The sequence below is a fragment of the Thunnus thynnus genome, chromosome 5, assembly GCF_963924715.1.
Source record: "Thunnus thynnus chromosome 5, fThuThy2.1, whole genome shotgun sequence".
NCBI classification, from domain to species: domain Eukaryota; kingdom Metazoa; phylum Chordata; class Actinopteri; order Scombriformes; family Scombridae; genus Thunnus; species Thunnus thynnus.
This window is the reverse complement of record NC_089521.1, coordinates 27,964,844-27,982,869: the sequence shown is the minus strand read 5'-3', so window position 1 is coordinate 27,982,869 and position 18,026 is coordinate 27,964,844. Positions and strand designations below refer to the sequence as shown.

Here is an 18,026-nt window from a genome sequence, read left to right as displayed (position 1 = left end):
ACACATACCATACACAGCCTCCCTCATTCTCTCTCTTTCTCTCTCTCTCTTTTTTTTTTTTTTTTTTTTTACTGTTGCTTCTCTCCACTCTGAGCCAAAACACTCACCACCATCTCATGATGACAACAGCTCAATTAAAGACTTCTTTACAGCCTAGAAACCATGGCAACGCCCTGCGTAGACAAGCTGGCTGACGACCAATTGGATTTGGGCTTTGGAGCGGTGGGTGGGACCACGTTATCCTGGCCCTCACTACTTCACCGCAGGGTCATTTCGGAGGCCTCGCACCCCGAGCCCTGCTGCCACGCCCCATTACTCCAAACCACTACAAGTGGTAAAATGAAGGTTAGTCGGCCTGCTCTGGAGGAGAGTGACACTTCTGTGAAGGGAAGTACAGGAAAGAATCAAACTATAAAAGCAATAAACATAAACTTAGAGTACAATCAAACCAGGATTGTATGAAGTTGTTTTGGATTTTTTTTTTTTTGTAACTCTCACTTTGTTTATCCAGATGAAAACATCATATTCTGTAACATATAACCACAGATTCCTGAAAAGTCTTGGTTGTATTCCAAGAACATTACAGTGCCTTTTTTTTTTTAAGGGTGAGAACTTAACTGTTACAAATTTTCAATAATGAGCTCTGTTTTTTAAAGGGGACATATCATGCACATTTCCAGGTCTATATTTATATTCTGTGCCTCTACTGGAATATCTTTGCATGATTTACAGTTTAAAAAAAGCCCTTATTTATTTTATGCTGGTGCTTTTATGCAGCCCCTCAGTTCAGCCTCTGTCTGTAACAGGCCGTTATAGCTCTTTAAGTACTCTTTAAGGCTCCCCTCCCGATGGGTTCAGGCTATCATGCTTGGAGATTATGGGAGTGACCAAAAATATCTTCAGATTTCAGCTTTGATAACTGGCCATGTTAACTTGGCAAGACAATGACACCTAGTAGGAATTTATGAGGTACAATATAAATAAGTTGAACAAATGAAAAACATTCCTCAAGAAGGCACCTAATTCATATCTGTTACCTTATTTGTGCTTATTAAAAATGCAATAATAAAAGCAATTTAAACATAGATTAACTTTTAAAGTGACTCTCCACTGATTCTATATACCAAGATTAATTTACTGGTCATGGTGAGGTCTGAGAAAATAACAAAAGTCTGCATTACTGGTGTGGAGTCTGAAAGATGTGGAAGTTTAACAAGCATGCAGGGTCTAAGGAAGAGTTGCATTTCGGGAATCGTAGGTTCTAGTATTTTTGGAGTTTGACCTACAGTAGAGACAAACTCAGAATATCTCAGCCTTTTGCTCTTCAATTTTTACCTTTGGTTTTTTAATTCATCCTTAGCACAATGAAAATGCAAATTTAAATACCTTAATTGCCTTGAAATAGTACTTTTTGTTCCATTTTGGTAGCATTCTTACCAAATTAAATTCAATCCTTCAGCAGGCAATTTTATTATATTGTTACATACCCTCCTTTTGCCATCCAGGGCTTCCTACTACTTTCAGTTTCTATCTAACTGTATTTGCACAATGACCACTTATCAAGGCTCAGGCTGTTTATGGCTGAACAATGTAAAATTAAAGGAGTTAAAATAGAAGAGTAAACTCCCATTTTGTGGTCTGGACCAAAGAAAGTTAGGTGTGATTGCACACTCAGTATGTTTTATCACTGTATGTGTTTTGAAATGTGTACCTCAGTCTATGTGTGCAGTCTGCTTGTGTGTGCTTGCTATCCAAGCCAAAGCACGCATGCACAGTGGCGAGCAGTACTGATTTGACAGTCTGAGCAGTGTTCCCCACTTTCAGCAGCTCCCTCAAATCGGTCCCAGAGAGGCTCACTGGAACAGCACAGGAGGCCTTTTCTTTGCCACAAACATTTCAGCACTTTCTTTTTTCTTCTCTATTCTTGATCAGGCTCACTTACAGAGGGAGTCCATAAAGAAACCTGCAGTGTGCCTGCTACAATGGCTCGAGGAACAACTTGTTTTACTTATCTTTGTCGACAGCACATAAAGCAAGAAACTGTGAACAAATTCACAAGCGTAGCAACTAAGAGTTTTCGGTGCAACATCAACAGTAAACTTTCATCAAAAAGTAGAGCAAATAATTGTGTTTGTTTTAAACTGCAGGGAGTGCCACAGGGGTGGGGTTTGTATGTTAAGGCATTTCAAAGAGTGTCAAGTCGGCTGTCAATCACACAAAAGATGAGTAAATGTATCTTCAAACACTTCTATTCGATTGTCAAAACTCCCAGGTATTTGTATTGTCTTATATATATATCAAAGCTCATCCATCTGGTTCTTAACCAGCATTAAACAAACCAGGAGTGTTTGCTAATGACACCCACTTTCCAATATTGACTCCCTGCATTGACTTATTGAAGTTAGGAATCATCTTAGGGCATTTACTTATAATTTTTCGTTTTTGAGGAGAGTCTCATTAAATGTCTCAAATGATGAACTCATCTACTAGGAAAACTGTTTTTAATCCCAAACCAAAAAAACCTCATACAGAGAATAATCACAGAAGCACTGCTGAATGACAAACTATTAGTTCTAACACACATTGCGGCAATGTTCAGCAGACATACTCAATGAGAATAAAGCTCTATAAAAAAAAACAATGCTTTGAAAAAAAAAACATACATCTTTGTGAATCAAGTGTGAATCTGAAGAGCGATGATTATGAACAACACTTGTCCTTCATAAACAGCTCCCAGACCATATAACTTCCCTGCATACAGCTTCGAGACAAAGATCATGTTGCACTTTACCACCCTTGAAAAACACTGACACTTCAGCAGAGACAGTGTTTCACATGCTAACAACAATATCATCCTGCCTTTTGTCATATGAGTCCCATATCATAATAAAAAGAGGAAAATAAAGTATGTGTATGGGGGGGGTGAAGAGGGGGAGGGGTTGTCTGTATTTGACACAAAGATGAAGATGTGAGTTCATCCATCTCAGATAACAGCTGTCTGGTACTGACAGCTCTCTTTTATAGTACTTATACCTTCAGTCTTGGTTATATTTAATGAAACACAAAAGGGGGAAGCAGGAGCAGACAGCAAGAAAAAGTGTAAGAGATATAAGCAGAATGGGAGGAGAACTATACTGTAAAAGCTCCTGGACATGCAGACATGCTCACATGTGATTTCCTTCTCCCATAAAATCAACAAGAGCAGTGTAATTTCCAAAGCATCTGCTGCTGCTGCAAACTCAAGGCCATACTGACTGACAGATAAAGAGCCACCAGAGCACAAGTGTCAGTCACCTGGTCACCCTGTAGTCTTGTTAGAAATACCAGAACCCAACAATCTGATTGGCTGAACCAAAGAAACTGACCACAGCACTTCAACCCAGTAAGTTATGTCGAGGAATTATCAGATATTCAATTCTGGGGGAACATTTTTCCAGGACTTCTTGTTTTTAATATTTACTTTTGGCGACTGACTCTGGCAAATCTTAGATGTCCATCAAGAGCAACAGAGAAAAAACAGGCTGAGTTAAATCTTTTTACAATGATTCTGCCTCCTTAAAGTGAAACAATAAAGTTACAATGATGGGATTTCCATGACAAAACAGCAATGAATAATAACTTGTGAGGATAATCTATTTTGCATGCAACATCAGAGAAGAGGTTTTTTTTATGCTGTATATCCCTTAAGGGGAGAAAAAATCATTAGTCAAGAGTCAACACTCAGTATTTAGACTAAGAGAATCCAGCTTGTAAGAGTGTTAAAATTCTCTCCAGCTTAATTTTGTTTTTAAAGACAGTAAATTAATTTGTTTAATTGTGTATTTAGTTCAGTTTAACTATACTGGTCAAGTAGTGGATGTTTCACTTTGTAAGTCTTTGGAAGATTTCATAAACAGGTCTTTGTTTGACCTTTTCTCCACTTTGGTCTTTGCACTGACTTATCCGTAACCTAACTGGGTTCAGTTTCACAACGCATCGTAACTTTTTTCCCCCTTTTTTCCCTTAATCAGACCATCATTTCAGGTCACCATGCATAGGACAACACTTTGGAATTCAAATTCTTCAATCCATTTGGGCACCCCACCCTCTGTGTTCCTTACACTGACAACATAACAGCATCAGGATGCTTTTTGGGTCAGTTTAGTGCAGTTCCTCTCGGCAAAATCAGACTGATGAGAAAATGTTTGCTGACTGCTTCAAATGCTGGAAGTGTTTAAGAAGCAGCTAGATACAAAATAAAGTCATTTCGCTGCTGATCTTTTGGTTTTTCTTTACAAATTATCCAAATTGACTTCTCCTCATTTTTGTATGCATGAATGAACTTTGACCTGGCCTCCAAAAAAGTACTTCAGCACAAAAGGAAAATTCCACCCTGCAGTACAGGGTATGTACGGTATATCAGAAGTTGAATTTGTTCAGTGCATTCCAGGAATTATTTTATGTTACTTCAATTACTGAGTTTCTACATTTCCTAGAACTATTCTAAACAAGCCCCAGAAACAGCATTTCTCTCTGATATGTCAGCGGAGAGTTTTTCCACTTGAGAAAAAGTGAGAGTGCAGCAAGAACGATGCTGCAATTTTCCAAGGCAAGATGTCCACAAATCACTAAACAAACGAACAGGAAACCAGAGAAAAAACACTGTAGACAACATTCATTACCGATAAACGCAGTACAAAAAAAAAAAAGAAATTAAAGCAAGGGTTAAGTTTAGAGTGGATTTAAACACCCCCTTCTTATTTTTCTCTCTCTAGGCAGGATGCAAGATTTGTGACTGTGTTACCACTGCAACAGTCATTTGTCAAAGGCTCTTGTGTAAACCATACATTTATAAATCTTACTCAACGCTTCGCAGGTACACAAAAGGTATTTTTAATGTTAGTCATTAGGAGACGGTGACACACACCCTGATGCACAAAGAAACGACAGTCAGTGAGACAGAAACCAGTCGAGGAGGAGGATGAACTTCGTGAACTTGAGCTGAGCTGTGCATCAGGACGCCAAACAATATGAGCTGCTGCTGAGAACATGACGAGGACACACTGTGGAGACACTGGCTAAATACTGTATGTAAAGATGTGAAATGAAGAGGACGAGGGAGTGTGTGTGTGTGTGTGTGTGTGTGGGGAAAGGATACTGTTGTCATTAGGGGCTGGTGTGTCAGGTAAGCTCTCATTCAGAGCTTTGTAATTGGATGGTGGGGAGCAGGTGTTGGAGAAACAGCGGCAAAAAGAAAAGGTTACCCCGACCATTGAAAGAGAGGAGAGAGGAGAATGAACGCTGTGGCTCGTTATTCTCCACTCTGAGGAAAAATGAGGAAGCTGTTTCCAAGGTTATGTGGTGGTGTGGAGAACAGAGGAGGGATCTACACAGCAGTACGCCCACCCAGCGATACACACACACACACACACACACACACACACACACACTAAGAGTCAAGAACATACATACATGCATGCAGAAGGGCCAGCCAGTAAACACATGACAAGGACACACCAGACACACAGAGACATGTTTTTACATTATACACACACAAAACTGTGCACAAGGACATGTATGCATACAAAGAGAGCAGATAGACCCATGCACACACACACACACACACACACACACACACACCTATAAACACATTTACATATACAAAAGCACCCTGAGTATATTGAGTCAAAATGCACATGAGCACACTTAGTAAGACATAGAGGAACATTTGACAGCTTTGTTTATGACAATAATCATCACAAAAACATGGCAGATACAAAAGTCCATAAATATAAGCACACACACCTAATCTCGCAATGCGGTTGAGAAACTTATGGGCATCTGCCAGCGTGCTTCAAGTGCTCATTCTCTGGGGCTTCAACCTTTCTTTTTCAGCAGTAACACTGCAATTTGGGTGTGCCGTTGGGCCAGAGATAAGTATAGGCTGACTAATATGCACTTAGGACCCAGGGAGAAATACTTAGGCCTAAATGTTTAATTTGTGTTTGTACAACACATGTCCAATTTGGGGGCTGGTGTCTTTTTCAAAGAGCCCGACAACAAATAATTAGGACTCTCCAGATCGGCCACAGGCTTAAAATGGTGGAGTGATGGTTTTCCGATGAAGGTGAATGACATCTTCCAAAAAACAACATGTGGAAACACTTAAATCTGCAACACCACGGTCAGATGGAAGACAGGCATTCAGCTCAATAGACAGGGTGAATAACATAACAGTATTGCTAAAAAGGGGGTGAAACATCATGATGCATCCTATAAATGCAATTATATACAGTTTCTTTCACATATCACAGTGTTGCGGGTGTCTGATAAATGCAAACTCACGGTCATTATCACAAAATTCAGATCATTCCCTTCCCTCCTCAGTCTCTCTCTCTATCATTCTAACTTACTTTCTCTCAGCTGTCATGTCCCTTAATCTTTAGTCTTTCCAACTGCTTGAACCCTTTTTCTGCCACTAAAGAATCCCTCTTTACCAAACCAGAGGAAAGGGGCCACTCAAGAGTCCAATAAATAGCCTATGTGGTATATTGGAATAACGTGTGAGCGACGGCCAGTTTTCTAAGTATGAGAATTAGATTCTGAGGTTGGCCCTTGCATTAGATTAACACATGCATGCACATTTTCAGGGCATAACATTAGGGGCAAAGGGAAAGAAATATGATTTGATTTACAGAGTGGAATTTAGTTTAAAAATAGGTACTTTTTTTATGTTGTTGTTGTTGTGATTTCTGACAAGAATTAAACTTGAGTTGATGCTGGAAAAGGGCTTGAAGACCTAAGAGAGACAGAGAGAGAGAGTGTGTGTGTGTGTGTGTGTCAGTGATGTAGTCAGAAAATCTTATTGCTTATATCAAATCAGAAAATCAGAAAATGAAATAAAATCATTATCTGTGAGTCCACAGGCCCAAAAATATTAACCTACATTTTATTTTTGACTGAAGAAAATAGTCGGTAAAATTTTTTTTTTAAACACAGAAAATGTAGCTTAAGCTCTTAAAAAATGATAGAATTAATTTTCATCTTGCAAATTGTTCTAATTTATCACATATTATAGGTGACGATAAGTACACTTCTCCTCCAGATAAAAGGAGCATTTTATGCACAATTCATTTCATGTTTCAGACAAGACTGGAGCGCACAGTGACCGGCCGCTGTATTAAGGCTTGTGCGCCTGTTGTCAGCGCAGGTCCCCCCACACAAGAAGAAGAAGAAATGAAAAAAGAAAAAAGCTTGCAGGTCTCCCTCAGACAGCGGAGAGAGCGCAGCCATGCAGCACGGGACAATGTGCTGAATTGGCAGCCTATATATAAGTCTGCCATTTGGACACTCTAATGCCACTTTACCTTATGAGGGAACTTCAACCCGCAGCACCTGCTCAAAACAAAATGCCATAGGAGATCAACTTCTGCGACCCCCCCTGCTCGGATTGTTTTTCAGACAGACACTCTCACTTACAAGAGAGAGGAGGGGGGGTTGGTGGTCTATAAATTGTTCTGCCACAGTCCAAACAATTAAACAACTTGTTGGAAATTGTGATTTACTGCGCAGGCGGGTGTGGGCATGTCCAAACTGGCAACTGGAGGATCTGTCAAGCCGAGCAGTTATAGGCTAAACCGGAATAAAGAAGTGATTTGGTGTGCAAATAAACATGTGTACGCGTAAAGTTGATGCTGTGAATTTAACATTCTCCCTAAGCTGCACAAATGACAAGTAATTAATATACAATGGCTTCAAGTTGTTTAAATAGCTTCAGAAATCAGTTAAATAATTATCCGGACTCTGCGTTTCCTCTTTAGCGGTTTTCGAATTCATTTTTGTCATGCATGTGTGATATCTCTCTCTCTCTCTCTCTCTCTCTCTCTCTCTCTGTCTCTCTCTCTCTGTTCCTCCAAAGGCTCCTTATCTGCAGACGAGCAGCGGCTTATCTTGGAGGTGTAGAGTGGCTCTAAATATGGGGAACACCCCGAAGTGACTCTATCAGGCTTTTCCAGGCCGTCGTCGCGCGTCTTGTCCTCTTATACCCTCTGTCACATCCTCACCGTGAACCCGGGGCAAACTTTCACACAGGAGATTGACATCGCTCATGTGCGTGACTGACTGTCCGAGCTGCAAGCTCTTCTCTCCGGATAAGAAACTCGTCCCTGCCCATGACTCGACTTCACATGCCCGCAATTAAGTTCACACAGTAGCTAAACCAGCGCTGCCACTCTATCAGGCTTCATAACTGACAAGTGGATGTTTTTATCACCCACAAAGCAAAGACGTATGATCCAAGCTTTAAACGCTGTGGATCACAACATAAAGAAAAAGCAATGATCGCACTTTAAAATCACAAAGGAGGGGAAAAAAAGAAACTTACAGACTAATTTCTCAACTCTCTCGCCGTGCTGGGACACTTCACTGTCCTGTTCCCCCCGGTATTGTCTCCCAATGGATCCGTGTTAGGGCTCCGGATCTATTTTAATTTATGACTCATGCATTCTTCTAGGGTCAGTCGCCGTGACCTCCGGGGGGGAAAGTTAACTTGGGTCTAAAGACGCCCCTCTTTCGCCCCCCTGTACTGTCTATTTCTCTCTATTGTATCCCAGTACATGTTAGGGGGGGGGGGGGGGGACGCAAGGCACGACAGATTGGCTGCAGGCAGAAAGGTGCGTCTCTGGAGGTCCAGCGAAGCCGGGGACGCGCACGAGGACCACAGCCTGTCTGGCAGAGCGCGAGGCGTTCACGATATTGGACAGAAGGCTACCGCTGTGTGGCCGAAAAAGAAACTACCAAAAATCCCATCCCACAGTTTCCAATGGGTCTGAATGGGATGAATTTAAAACCCCTCTAATTTCTTGCAACTCAATTTTTAAAATGAGCTTTAATATAGCTGTTTGGTGGCTTTACAAATCTCTTTAATTGATTCCTGCACCCTTGCAGCATTTCATGTAAACTCGTTGTGGTGCTTAAGTAACTCTTTCATGTCTCTGTGAGTTTGAGCCTATAGAACAATGTTCTGGTGCTCCAGAACCGCTGAGCCATTTCTGTTAATACTGCGTGACAGTGATGAAGAGGAGGACGAACATAGTTAGTAAACTGAAGTTTATGCTCTGCTTTTCTTGCAAAATATTTTTTTGGATAAAAGTTACCTCGAAGACTTTAAATTTATAACCTAAGTTGTATAAAACTGGCAAAAGGAGATACAAACGCATAAGTTACTTGAAAGTCAATATTTCTGTAATATTAGTGTGTTTTATCTATGTATGATGACAGATTTAAGGTCATAATTTTATTTTTTCAGCACCCCATCACCGTCTCTAAGGTGCGCCTGTGAATGAAAGTGTTGCAACACCACAACTTTTTGCAAAGTTTTCATAAATATATCGTTAAGCTACAAGTTCATCTCACAACCATACAGTTTTAGTCTGCTTTTTATAAGTTTAGTATTGGTTATTATAAAGGGAAATAACAGTATTTGTGATCATTTGTGTGTCATGGTGTCTGAGCACAACTATTAAATAACAACAACTGATAATAAACTCATTGCAGTGGTTATTATAAATGGTTATGGTTTATTTTAAACTGTCTGTGATGACTTTTTGTGACATAGCCCCATTTTAAACCATTCATAAATGACTCTACAGATTATTTCAGTCTAGTTTTCTGACACCTTAACACACAACTCTTCTAAAAATAATTCTGTGATCAGTAGTTATTTGGCGCAGGTCATGTTTGTCGACCGAGTCTAATCACGGCCCAACTGCAGGATTAAAGACACTGATGCAGCCTGAATCTGCTGCTGTCATCGCTGTTTGTTATGGAGAAGAGATAAACGGTGCGCACCGACTTTCAAAACAAGCAGCCCAGATTAGGACGCGCAGATCCCGGTGCTGTCCACACTGGTGTAACAGGACTTTTCTTACCTGTAGTCACTTATCAGGCACTTCGCTTCGCTGCGAGCTTCTCTCAAACTTGCAGATAGTTCAGGACGATGATAAAGAGTTTCAGCGCTGAGACCAAACAAGAGGAGTCAGTTCAAACAGCCTTCAAATCCCGTGCGTAAAGTCACCATCGCTCAGGCATGTCGGGGACTTTAGTAACTCCTCTGTTTGCGCTCTGCCGAGGATCAGATCAGACAAATAAAACACTTCGACGTCGTAGTCAGAAGTGACGCTGCGCTCAAGCAGCTGTCATTCGGAGGATTTTTCAAAAACTATTTTAAGTTATTTCCCGTCTGGCACTATGTGGAGGTTAAGTGAGAGTGCTGGGCAGTGTCGGGTAAAGAGGCAGAGGCATAACCCCTCCTCTCTCTCTCTCTCTCTCTCTCTCTCTCTCTCTCTCTCTCTCTCTCTCTCTCTCTCTCTCTCTCTCTCTTTTCTCTCTCTCTCTCAGTCATCTGTCTCCGTGCGTCTGTGTCACTTTCTTTGTGTGTATTGTTCATTAAAATATAACACAGTTCAACTTTTCCTCTCATCGCTGTCACACCTTTTTCGCTTTGTGTGTGTGTGTGTGTGTGTGTGTGTGTGTGTGTGTGTGTGTGTAAGCGCCCGTGTGTGTGAAGCCTGTACTGGTCACCTGCTCCTGGTGACCAGTTCGGATGCAAATGTAAGCTAATAATTTTTTTATTTTTATTTAACTGTGGCTAAATTTGTCTTACACTATTGCGTGTGTGTGTGTGTGTGTGTGTGTGTGTGTGTGTGTGTGTGTGTGTGTGTGTGTGTGTGTCAGAAATAGACAGATGATTTTTTCTATCGATAAAAAAAATAGCGTGTTGTTTATGCAAATTAAAGAAAAGCAAATGTTTTCTCCGTGTTAATATTTAGCCTGTAGGAATTAGAAATGTAAATATCTCACCAGCGCTCGTTAATCAATAAAAACACATTTTTACAGTCTAAAATTTTAGATGAAGTTTGTGATTAAAATAAATCTCTTTCTCTTTCAGAGGGTTCTTCTTCTGTTTTGTTTAAAGCAGATGTTGTAAAGTTGTTTTGTTCTTCATTTTTCTAAAGGAAAAAAAAGTATTTTATTGAGAAAACATAATAAGAAAGTGTCAGGCCTCTGCTTGGATAATTATATAAACCGTGTTAATCTCATTAAAGATAATACAAGCCCAAAAGCAAACACATGTCGTTTAATATCTCGATGATTGTGTGAAATGAAGTTTTAACGTCCTGTCAAGAGGTGTGAGCGCCTCTGGGCTCTTTCCTTATTACACTGACTCTTACGCCACCTTTTGGCGTTTTTAATGCAGGTCATCCATTCTAGGGTTTACTATTGTAGGCTAGATGTCTATCAACCCAAAAAGTGACGGCCTGTGGAAATCCATAGCCTTTCTAAATATGCAAATCTAATTTGATGGCATTATGGAAAATAATTATGGCGCCTGGTCATTATCACAATTACAAAATGACGAGGGAATTAATTAGGCATATTATCATTATTTATTTTTTTGACTTTGTGTTCCTCCATTTCTCGTTGAAATGAAACACATTATTTTAAGACCAGATCTACTCTTTATAGCATATGACAAGTGCGTTTTTAGTTCCATCAGAAACAATGTCTTTGTTTCACAGATGGAAATTTTGAGTAAAGATCGCCCCAGACATGTTTTAAGACATACAAACATTCTTTGTTGACTAATAATGTGTGTCTGATACGATTTTTCCATTAAAAAAAAGTTCAATGACCTTGTTTAAACCCTTAAAATGGCAAATTACTTCTTCTCCCTCATTGAAAAATCCAAAAACCAATGAATATAGGTGACAAATACTACTCGTTTCAAAAATTTAACTGCTTTATAAAATATGTATCCTACTTGTAAATTGTTTGGCTTCCTAACTAGCTGTGATGTCCGGTATACCTCTTAAACTCAGAGAACACAGAGAAACACAGCAGCACATGAATGTGAGAACAGCCTTCTAGTGTGAAACTGTGTACATACATTATTCTGCACAGTGAAGGCCAAACATCTAAGATAAGTAATAATAATAAGAAAAACACAGTTTGAGAGGGGGAGGGGGGAACTTTAATGTTGGAAATTTTTCTGCTCCTTGATCTTTTAAAAAGGTTATCCGAGGCTAATATGAAGCTTCAGCGGTCCAATCAAGTGAATATCTTTCAATGCTACAGTCTTTTTAGTACTAAGGTCCCTCTTTTTACTTTCTCCTGAGGTGGGAAACACTGAGAGGGAATTTTATGCTACAAAGACTGTAAATGTGGCAGATATCCACTTTATTTGATTAACTCAGACTGCTGAAGCCTCATATAAGCTTCAGATAAACCTTTAAATATATATTTTGCACAAAATGACTGTGTGGACACACTGGATTTTGGCCCCCATCACTTACATTGAAAGCACATTTGAAGGGGATCTTTTAATGGCCAGTATGAACAGGAGGAATGATGACAGTGAGGAAATCCTCTTTCAGTGTTCATATGGACACCTGACTGTTGTTTTAAGACACACTTGAAACTTGTGAACCTATCCTTTAAGACGCCTCTGGACGTTTACAGGGTCAGTTGGACATAGTCTAATTGGCCTAATTATAGCCCCTAGCTTTAATCTGCTTCTATTTGCGAATTTATCTTAAATTGACAATGTTTTGCTCATTGAGCACGTTATATAAGTCTGCTAGTGGCGGCGGTACAAACCAGTTTTCAAGTAACTGTCTCTCTCTGGGTTTGGTTCAGTTTTAGCTTGTTTTAAGGGTGAAGTAACACAATCCAACGATGAGCGGCAGCAGAGAGTTAACATAACCCATAGCAACGCAACCGACGAAGAAGAAGGAACCGGAAGTGGCGTCACGGAGGGTTGTTGACAGACCCAGCTAGCTAGCTATTGCTAGGTGGCATGACATTTTACTGAGAATTTACGAATTCTTTCACATATAATGAGTTCTCCAGAGGACAGACATGGGACAAAACGACCCGCATCTCCAAGTGAAGTGAGTGGAATGATAAACTACTGGATGTATTCAGTAAATGGAAGCTGTGAATGACTAAAATTAGGTTAGCGTCGCGTTAGCCCGTGTGCTAACGTTTAGGCTAGCTTATCGTGAAATCAGAACACGTTTTTTGTTTGCTGTCCGAACAAAGTTTGCCCTCCTTTTTTAGGCTGATTAAAAACTTTATTGCACAATACATAGTATGTGTCGGATTAATATAAGGTACACGAGTTTGGGGTTATCTAATCAAAACTATGTCTATCACTGTTTTTGTATTGAAGGCATTTTACCCAGTTAGGATCACGGATTAAAGGCTGTACAGTATCTTCCGTTGAATTTATAATAATCATAAGTGGTTAATTAAAATAATTATATGCAGCACTACATTGTACCTGCACAATAAATTACCTTATCCTCACACATGAATTTGAAGCTAGTCCAGTGTTAGAACATTTACCCGAGTACTGTACTGAAGTACACTGAAGTATTTCCATTTTATACTACTTTATACTTCCACTCTTCTAAGTTACATTTCAGAGGCAAATATAGTACTTTCTACTCCACTACATTTATTTGACAGCTTTAGTTACTTTTCAGATGAAGATTTGACACAATGGATTATATAACAAGCTTTTAAAATACAACACATTATTATAGATAAAACCAGTGTTTTCCAACTTTTTTGGCTTGTAATGGAGTATTTTTACATTGCTGATCCTTTACTCAAGTAAATACTGACTGTAAACAGTGAATCAGCCTTTTATGAACTTTAAATGGTATTTTTTCTCTGTTACAGTTTTCTGATCCTTTATGCCTGTCTAGGCTATGTTTATGTATACTCACTCAATTCTCACAATTAGACTGACATAATCCCAACATTTGAATATGTGCATCAAACTTGCCTCCAGACAAGAAAAACCACAGATCCTTCCTTTGTGGCTGTGAACAGACTGTATGAGCAGTTAGAAGGGACAAGGACAGCTGATGGTTGGACACTGTTGGTTAGAAACAGCCTCCACTGTTATGTAAAAACTAGGGCTGCAACTAATGATTGTTTTCATTATCTATACATCTGCTGATTATTTTTCTCAGCTATTTGATTAATTGTTTGGTTTGTGAAATGTTTTTTAAAAAAAAAACAGTGAAATAATGCGATATAACATTTCTTAGAGCCTATGATGATGCGTTCAATTTGCTTGTTTTGTCCAACCAACAGGAAGAATTTTTGGATATTCAGTTGACTGTTATTGATGTCAAAAGAAAACAGCAAATTCTCTCATTGAAGAACTTTGAACTAGAGAATTGATGGTATTTTTGCTGGTAAAAATTGATTAACTGATTATCAAAATAGTAACAGATTATTTTTCTGTTGATCGACTAATCAATAAATGGACTAATTGTTGCTGCTGTAGTAAAACCGTCGCCTGATCATTATGTGTTTGATGGGAATCTGCTTTTATTGTGTATGAGTCCTGGTAATAATAACAGTACTTTGCTATGGCAGGACGGGTCTACTCAGTGGGCATCAGCTGATCTGGGGAGCAACGAGAGGAAGCAGAAGTTTTTACGTTTGATGGGCGCCGGCAAGGTTTGTTTAGTTTGTGGATCAGATTATGTTCAGTTCACTTTATTATGAAGTGTAGTCCATAGTAGAGAAAGATAAAAAATATCAAAAATAACAGATTTTATAAAGATGATGTTATGAGTCTCTTTGTTTAGCTTTTCACTTTCACTGTATAACCTTTGGAGAAGTTGTGACAAATGATGAAAACTGAGATTTGTGTTTCTGTTTTCCAGAAAGAACATACTGGACGCCTCGTCATCGGCGACCACAAGTCGACATCCCACTTCCGCAGTGGTAAGCTTCTTCATGTATCTTTACTAAAAAATGCCGTGTTTGTTCTGCTGTCATAAACCACTTACAAACTACTGTCCCATGCCACTCAGTCATGCTGCCTCATCCTTATGCCCCAATGCAATTAACCTGGCTTTCCCCACTACACATCCGCCGCACAGATCTATCCATGCATGGATAGGCCTGTAATGGCTGGGTGTGCTTGCTGTGACTGATGTCTCCTCTGCAGGGCAGGAAGACAGGAAGATTAACGAGCAGCTGGAGATGCAGTACCAGCAGGGCATGGACGGGAAGCTGTCAGGCAGGAACCGGAGACACTGTGGCCTGGGTTTCAGTGAGGTGAGGGGGTCATCCAGGGCCAGAAGGGAGGACATAGACTCAGGAGTATTGAATATATCTATATAGACTTATGAAAACTATGGAAATTACAGATCTTTCATTCTTAATTTTTGCAGAAATTAAAACCTTACATATTTACTGCTGTGAAACTTTTATAAACTTGCTTTTGCTCTAGTGTTCAAGTGAAACAATGTCCACCCATATGTCATCTTTAAATTTGTTCAGTGTATTTATTGCTCACCATGAAATGCTTTTCAATATCGATGAGAGAAAGAGTGAAGTGTACAACAATAATTCTTAATTTGTTTCCCAACACATGAAGGTACCTATACCTCAAGTAAGATGGTGCCTGCCCCTCCAACAAGCACCACCTATTCCCTGAATGATAGCTCCTACCTAAATATGATATGGTAACCTATAATGAGACAACATCCAATGTTTAAAATAATCATATGATAATATATCACAGTCACATAGTATACAGGTGGTTCCTGCATTTTGCAACCAATCAGCTGGATATTCTTAGAAAAGAAATATTTAGAAAACAGGTAACTGAAAGTCTTTTTCTTCCTTATGTCAAAGAAAAGGAAAAGGAAAATGATGACTTAATAAATTTTCCAATCATGTTAACATCATATGAAACGTAATTATTTCTTTCTTGAGTCTCTGAAATCTAATACTTGATTTCTTAAAATATTTTTTACTCAAACCAACAAATATCTTTTTATCTGTTGAAAGTCTTTTGCTCATTTAAATCCATCATAGATGAGCTGTGAAACCGTTTAAAGGCTGCACAGCTGAACACTATGACTTAAACCCTATACATATACTATAACACTATATATTGTGTATGTTAGCATATGTCTTATTACTTTTAATAGGACACATATTCTTGGGGATTTCTGTAATGCATTAAAACTAATCACACAAGAATTCCTATTGATTTATTAAGAGTCCCTGCCTTTCCCTGGAGCCAGAGTCTGCTTCTTCTTCCTCTCTTATCCTCTCACACTCCAAGGTTTTTGTTCTCTTCCTGTGCCTGTAACAGGTGAAAGTAATGGAATGTAAACTTACATTTCTTCATCTGAGCAACGTCTGAGGTTTTATTGTGTCTCAGCCAGAAATAATTTGTTTACAGAAGCAACAGAGTCTGGAAATGCCCTTTCATGTTGTCCTACTTAAGTCAAACTGCAGAGCAAGAACAGCGAGTTTCAGCTGTTTAGCTGTCCAGGCTGCAACTTTACAATTTTGGTTCACTCTCACCGCACTTGTTGTGTCGTTTTCAGCCACAGCAGGCAGCTGTTTTCAGAGAAAAAACTCTAAAAACCCACTGTACACCACCTGCTCGGCATCAACTGGCAAATAAACAGTTAGTGATTAGTTGATAAAGACCAAAAACAGAGTTAAAAGAGAGCAAATATTATTTATACATCATGTTTTTACGATATTTTGTTGTCACAAGAGACGTAAAAAATCGTAATCATCTTTTTGTTTTCTTACCCACAGCCAGAGCCAGATCCCTCTCCACCACTGGAGAGCCAGACGAAAGCAACTGAGCCAGAGAAGTCCACCAGTGAAGAAGAGCCCACAGACGCCCAGGACAAAGAGGAACACACCGATGAACAGACCTCAGCTCAGGCCAAGCCCAGCTCAGACAGTCAGAATGAAGAACGGAAACACGGATACAAAATGGCTTTTGTGAAGTCCGCGTAGGGCAGAGGGGGTGGGCAGGGAGGAATTAGTTTTTGTAATCTCAAATTTGTACATTTTGACATCATTTGTTTACCTATAGGTAAGACCCCACATCATTGCAGTCCTTTTTACTGTGTAGAAATGGGTTTTCAACACTTCCTCGGGCTACGTCCTGGTGTACATGTTGTCAAAGAATCAAGTCTGCTTTTGGTTGTGTGGTGTTACATTACGTTAAGATGGCAAACGGTCCAGTTTTTATTTTGTTTGAACATTTTAACAGTCACTGCATTTGCCTTGAATTGTGTTTAATGAAGCAGGATTGCTTGCCATTCCGCATGATTGGTTCACATTGTGGATTTTGTGATTTCTTGATGGAAAACCAATAAAAGGAAGTGTCACAGTTGTAACGCTTGGTGTTCTTAACATCTCTCGGACGAAGGAGATGGTTTCCATGGAGCATGTTTTTGCAGGAAAACTCATTGACAGATGGCTGAATTTTCCTCCAGGGTCAAATATTTATTGAAACTATTAGAGTGCAAGACAATGTATTAAAGCTTTTGTCACAAGTGTTAAATGCAATATTTCTGCACTAAAAAGATAATTCTGTGTAGAGGAATCAGTTTGTTTTGCAGGTATGAATTGTGACCACCAGGGGGTGTAAAGTGACCAGAATATTGCTATGAATGGAATGAAATGAAGCAAATTAAAAGATAACCTTTAAAATGCATTAAAGCCCAGGTCGGTAAATTGATTTTGTACATTTCAGTCAATAAGATGGTGCGATATTTTACTCGGAAACTTATACATGGATGCCCGTATGTGAATGCAACATGAGTGGTGCAGCAAAACAGGCACATTTCAGCCCAGTGACAAGTGCTGAGTATGTAAGTCCACTATATAATGATATCAAATGAGGGTTTATCTAAAGATCAGGATCAGAAATTATTTTAAGGTTGCATTTCTTTAAAAAAAAAAAAAAAGACTCGTTAAAATATATTTTTTATTATCTGTGTCATCTGTGTTTATAATTGTCTTCTTACAGGTTTCCTATGAAGACTTTTAATTCTATTATTATCCTCATCACTTAAACGTTGCATTTACTAATAGCTCGACTTAAAAAAATAAACAGGTTTTTCATCTCTTATTAACTTTTTCTGCAGGGGTTGCAAACCAGTTTGTTGGTGATGAAGTTCTCTTAAACCATTGTATAA

At 39.2% G+C, this 18,026-nt stretch overlaps 2 protein-coding genes across 5 annotated transcripts in view; one reads left to right on the top strand and one right to left on the bottom strand.

Moving 5' to 3' along the window:
- Positions 1-10,272, bottom strand: part of LOC137183450 (transcription factor SOX-6-like) — a 115,058-nt gene extending 104,786 nt beyond the window's left edge. For 3 of the 4 annotated variants that reach the window (XM_067590520.1, XM_067590523.1, XM_067590522.1), the window contains exon 1: positions 9,909-10,272. The gene's annotated coding sequence lies outside the window, so the exon portion shown is untranslated. Of the gene's footprint in view, positions 1-8,362; positions 8,620-9,908 lie in introns of those variants that run through there. The other variant, XM_067590521.1, reaches the window with a different exon arrangement.
- Positions 10,273-12,762: 2,490 nt separating this feature from the next.
- On the top strand, positions 12,763-17,222 carry c5h11orf58 (chromosome 5 C11orf58 homolog). Its single transcript, XM_067590519.1, has 5 exons — positions 12,763-12,929; positions 14,434-14,517; positions 14,727-14,787; positions 15,014-15,123; positions 16,630-17,222. Exons 1-5 carry the CDS (start codon positions 12,876-12,878, stop codon positions 16,834-16,836), a joined length of 516 nt encoding a protein of 171 aa, XP_067446620.1. The 5' UTR covers positions 12,763-12,875; the 3' UTR covers positions 16,837-17,222.
- The last annotated feature ends 804 nt before the right edge of the window (positions 17,223-18,026 follow it).

Bases quoted from the DNA above. Each gene is read 5' to 3' on its own strand.
- c5h11orf58 (XM_067590519.1), top strand. From the start codon at position 12,876: ATGAGTTCTCCAGAGGACAGACATGGGACAAAACGACCCGCATCTCCA. The intron at 12,930-14,433 runs GTGAGTGGAATG...TTGCTATGGCAG, and splicing joins GACCCGCATCTCCAAGTGAA to GACGGGTCTACTCAGTGGGC. The intron at 14,788-15,013 runs GTAAGCTTCTTC...TCTCCTCTGCAG, and splicing joins GACATCCCACTTCCGCAGTG to GGCAGGAAGACAGGAAGATT.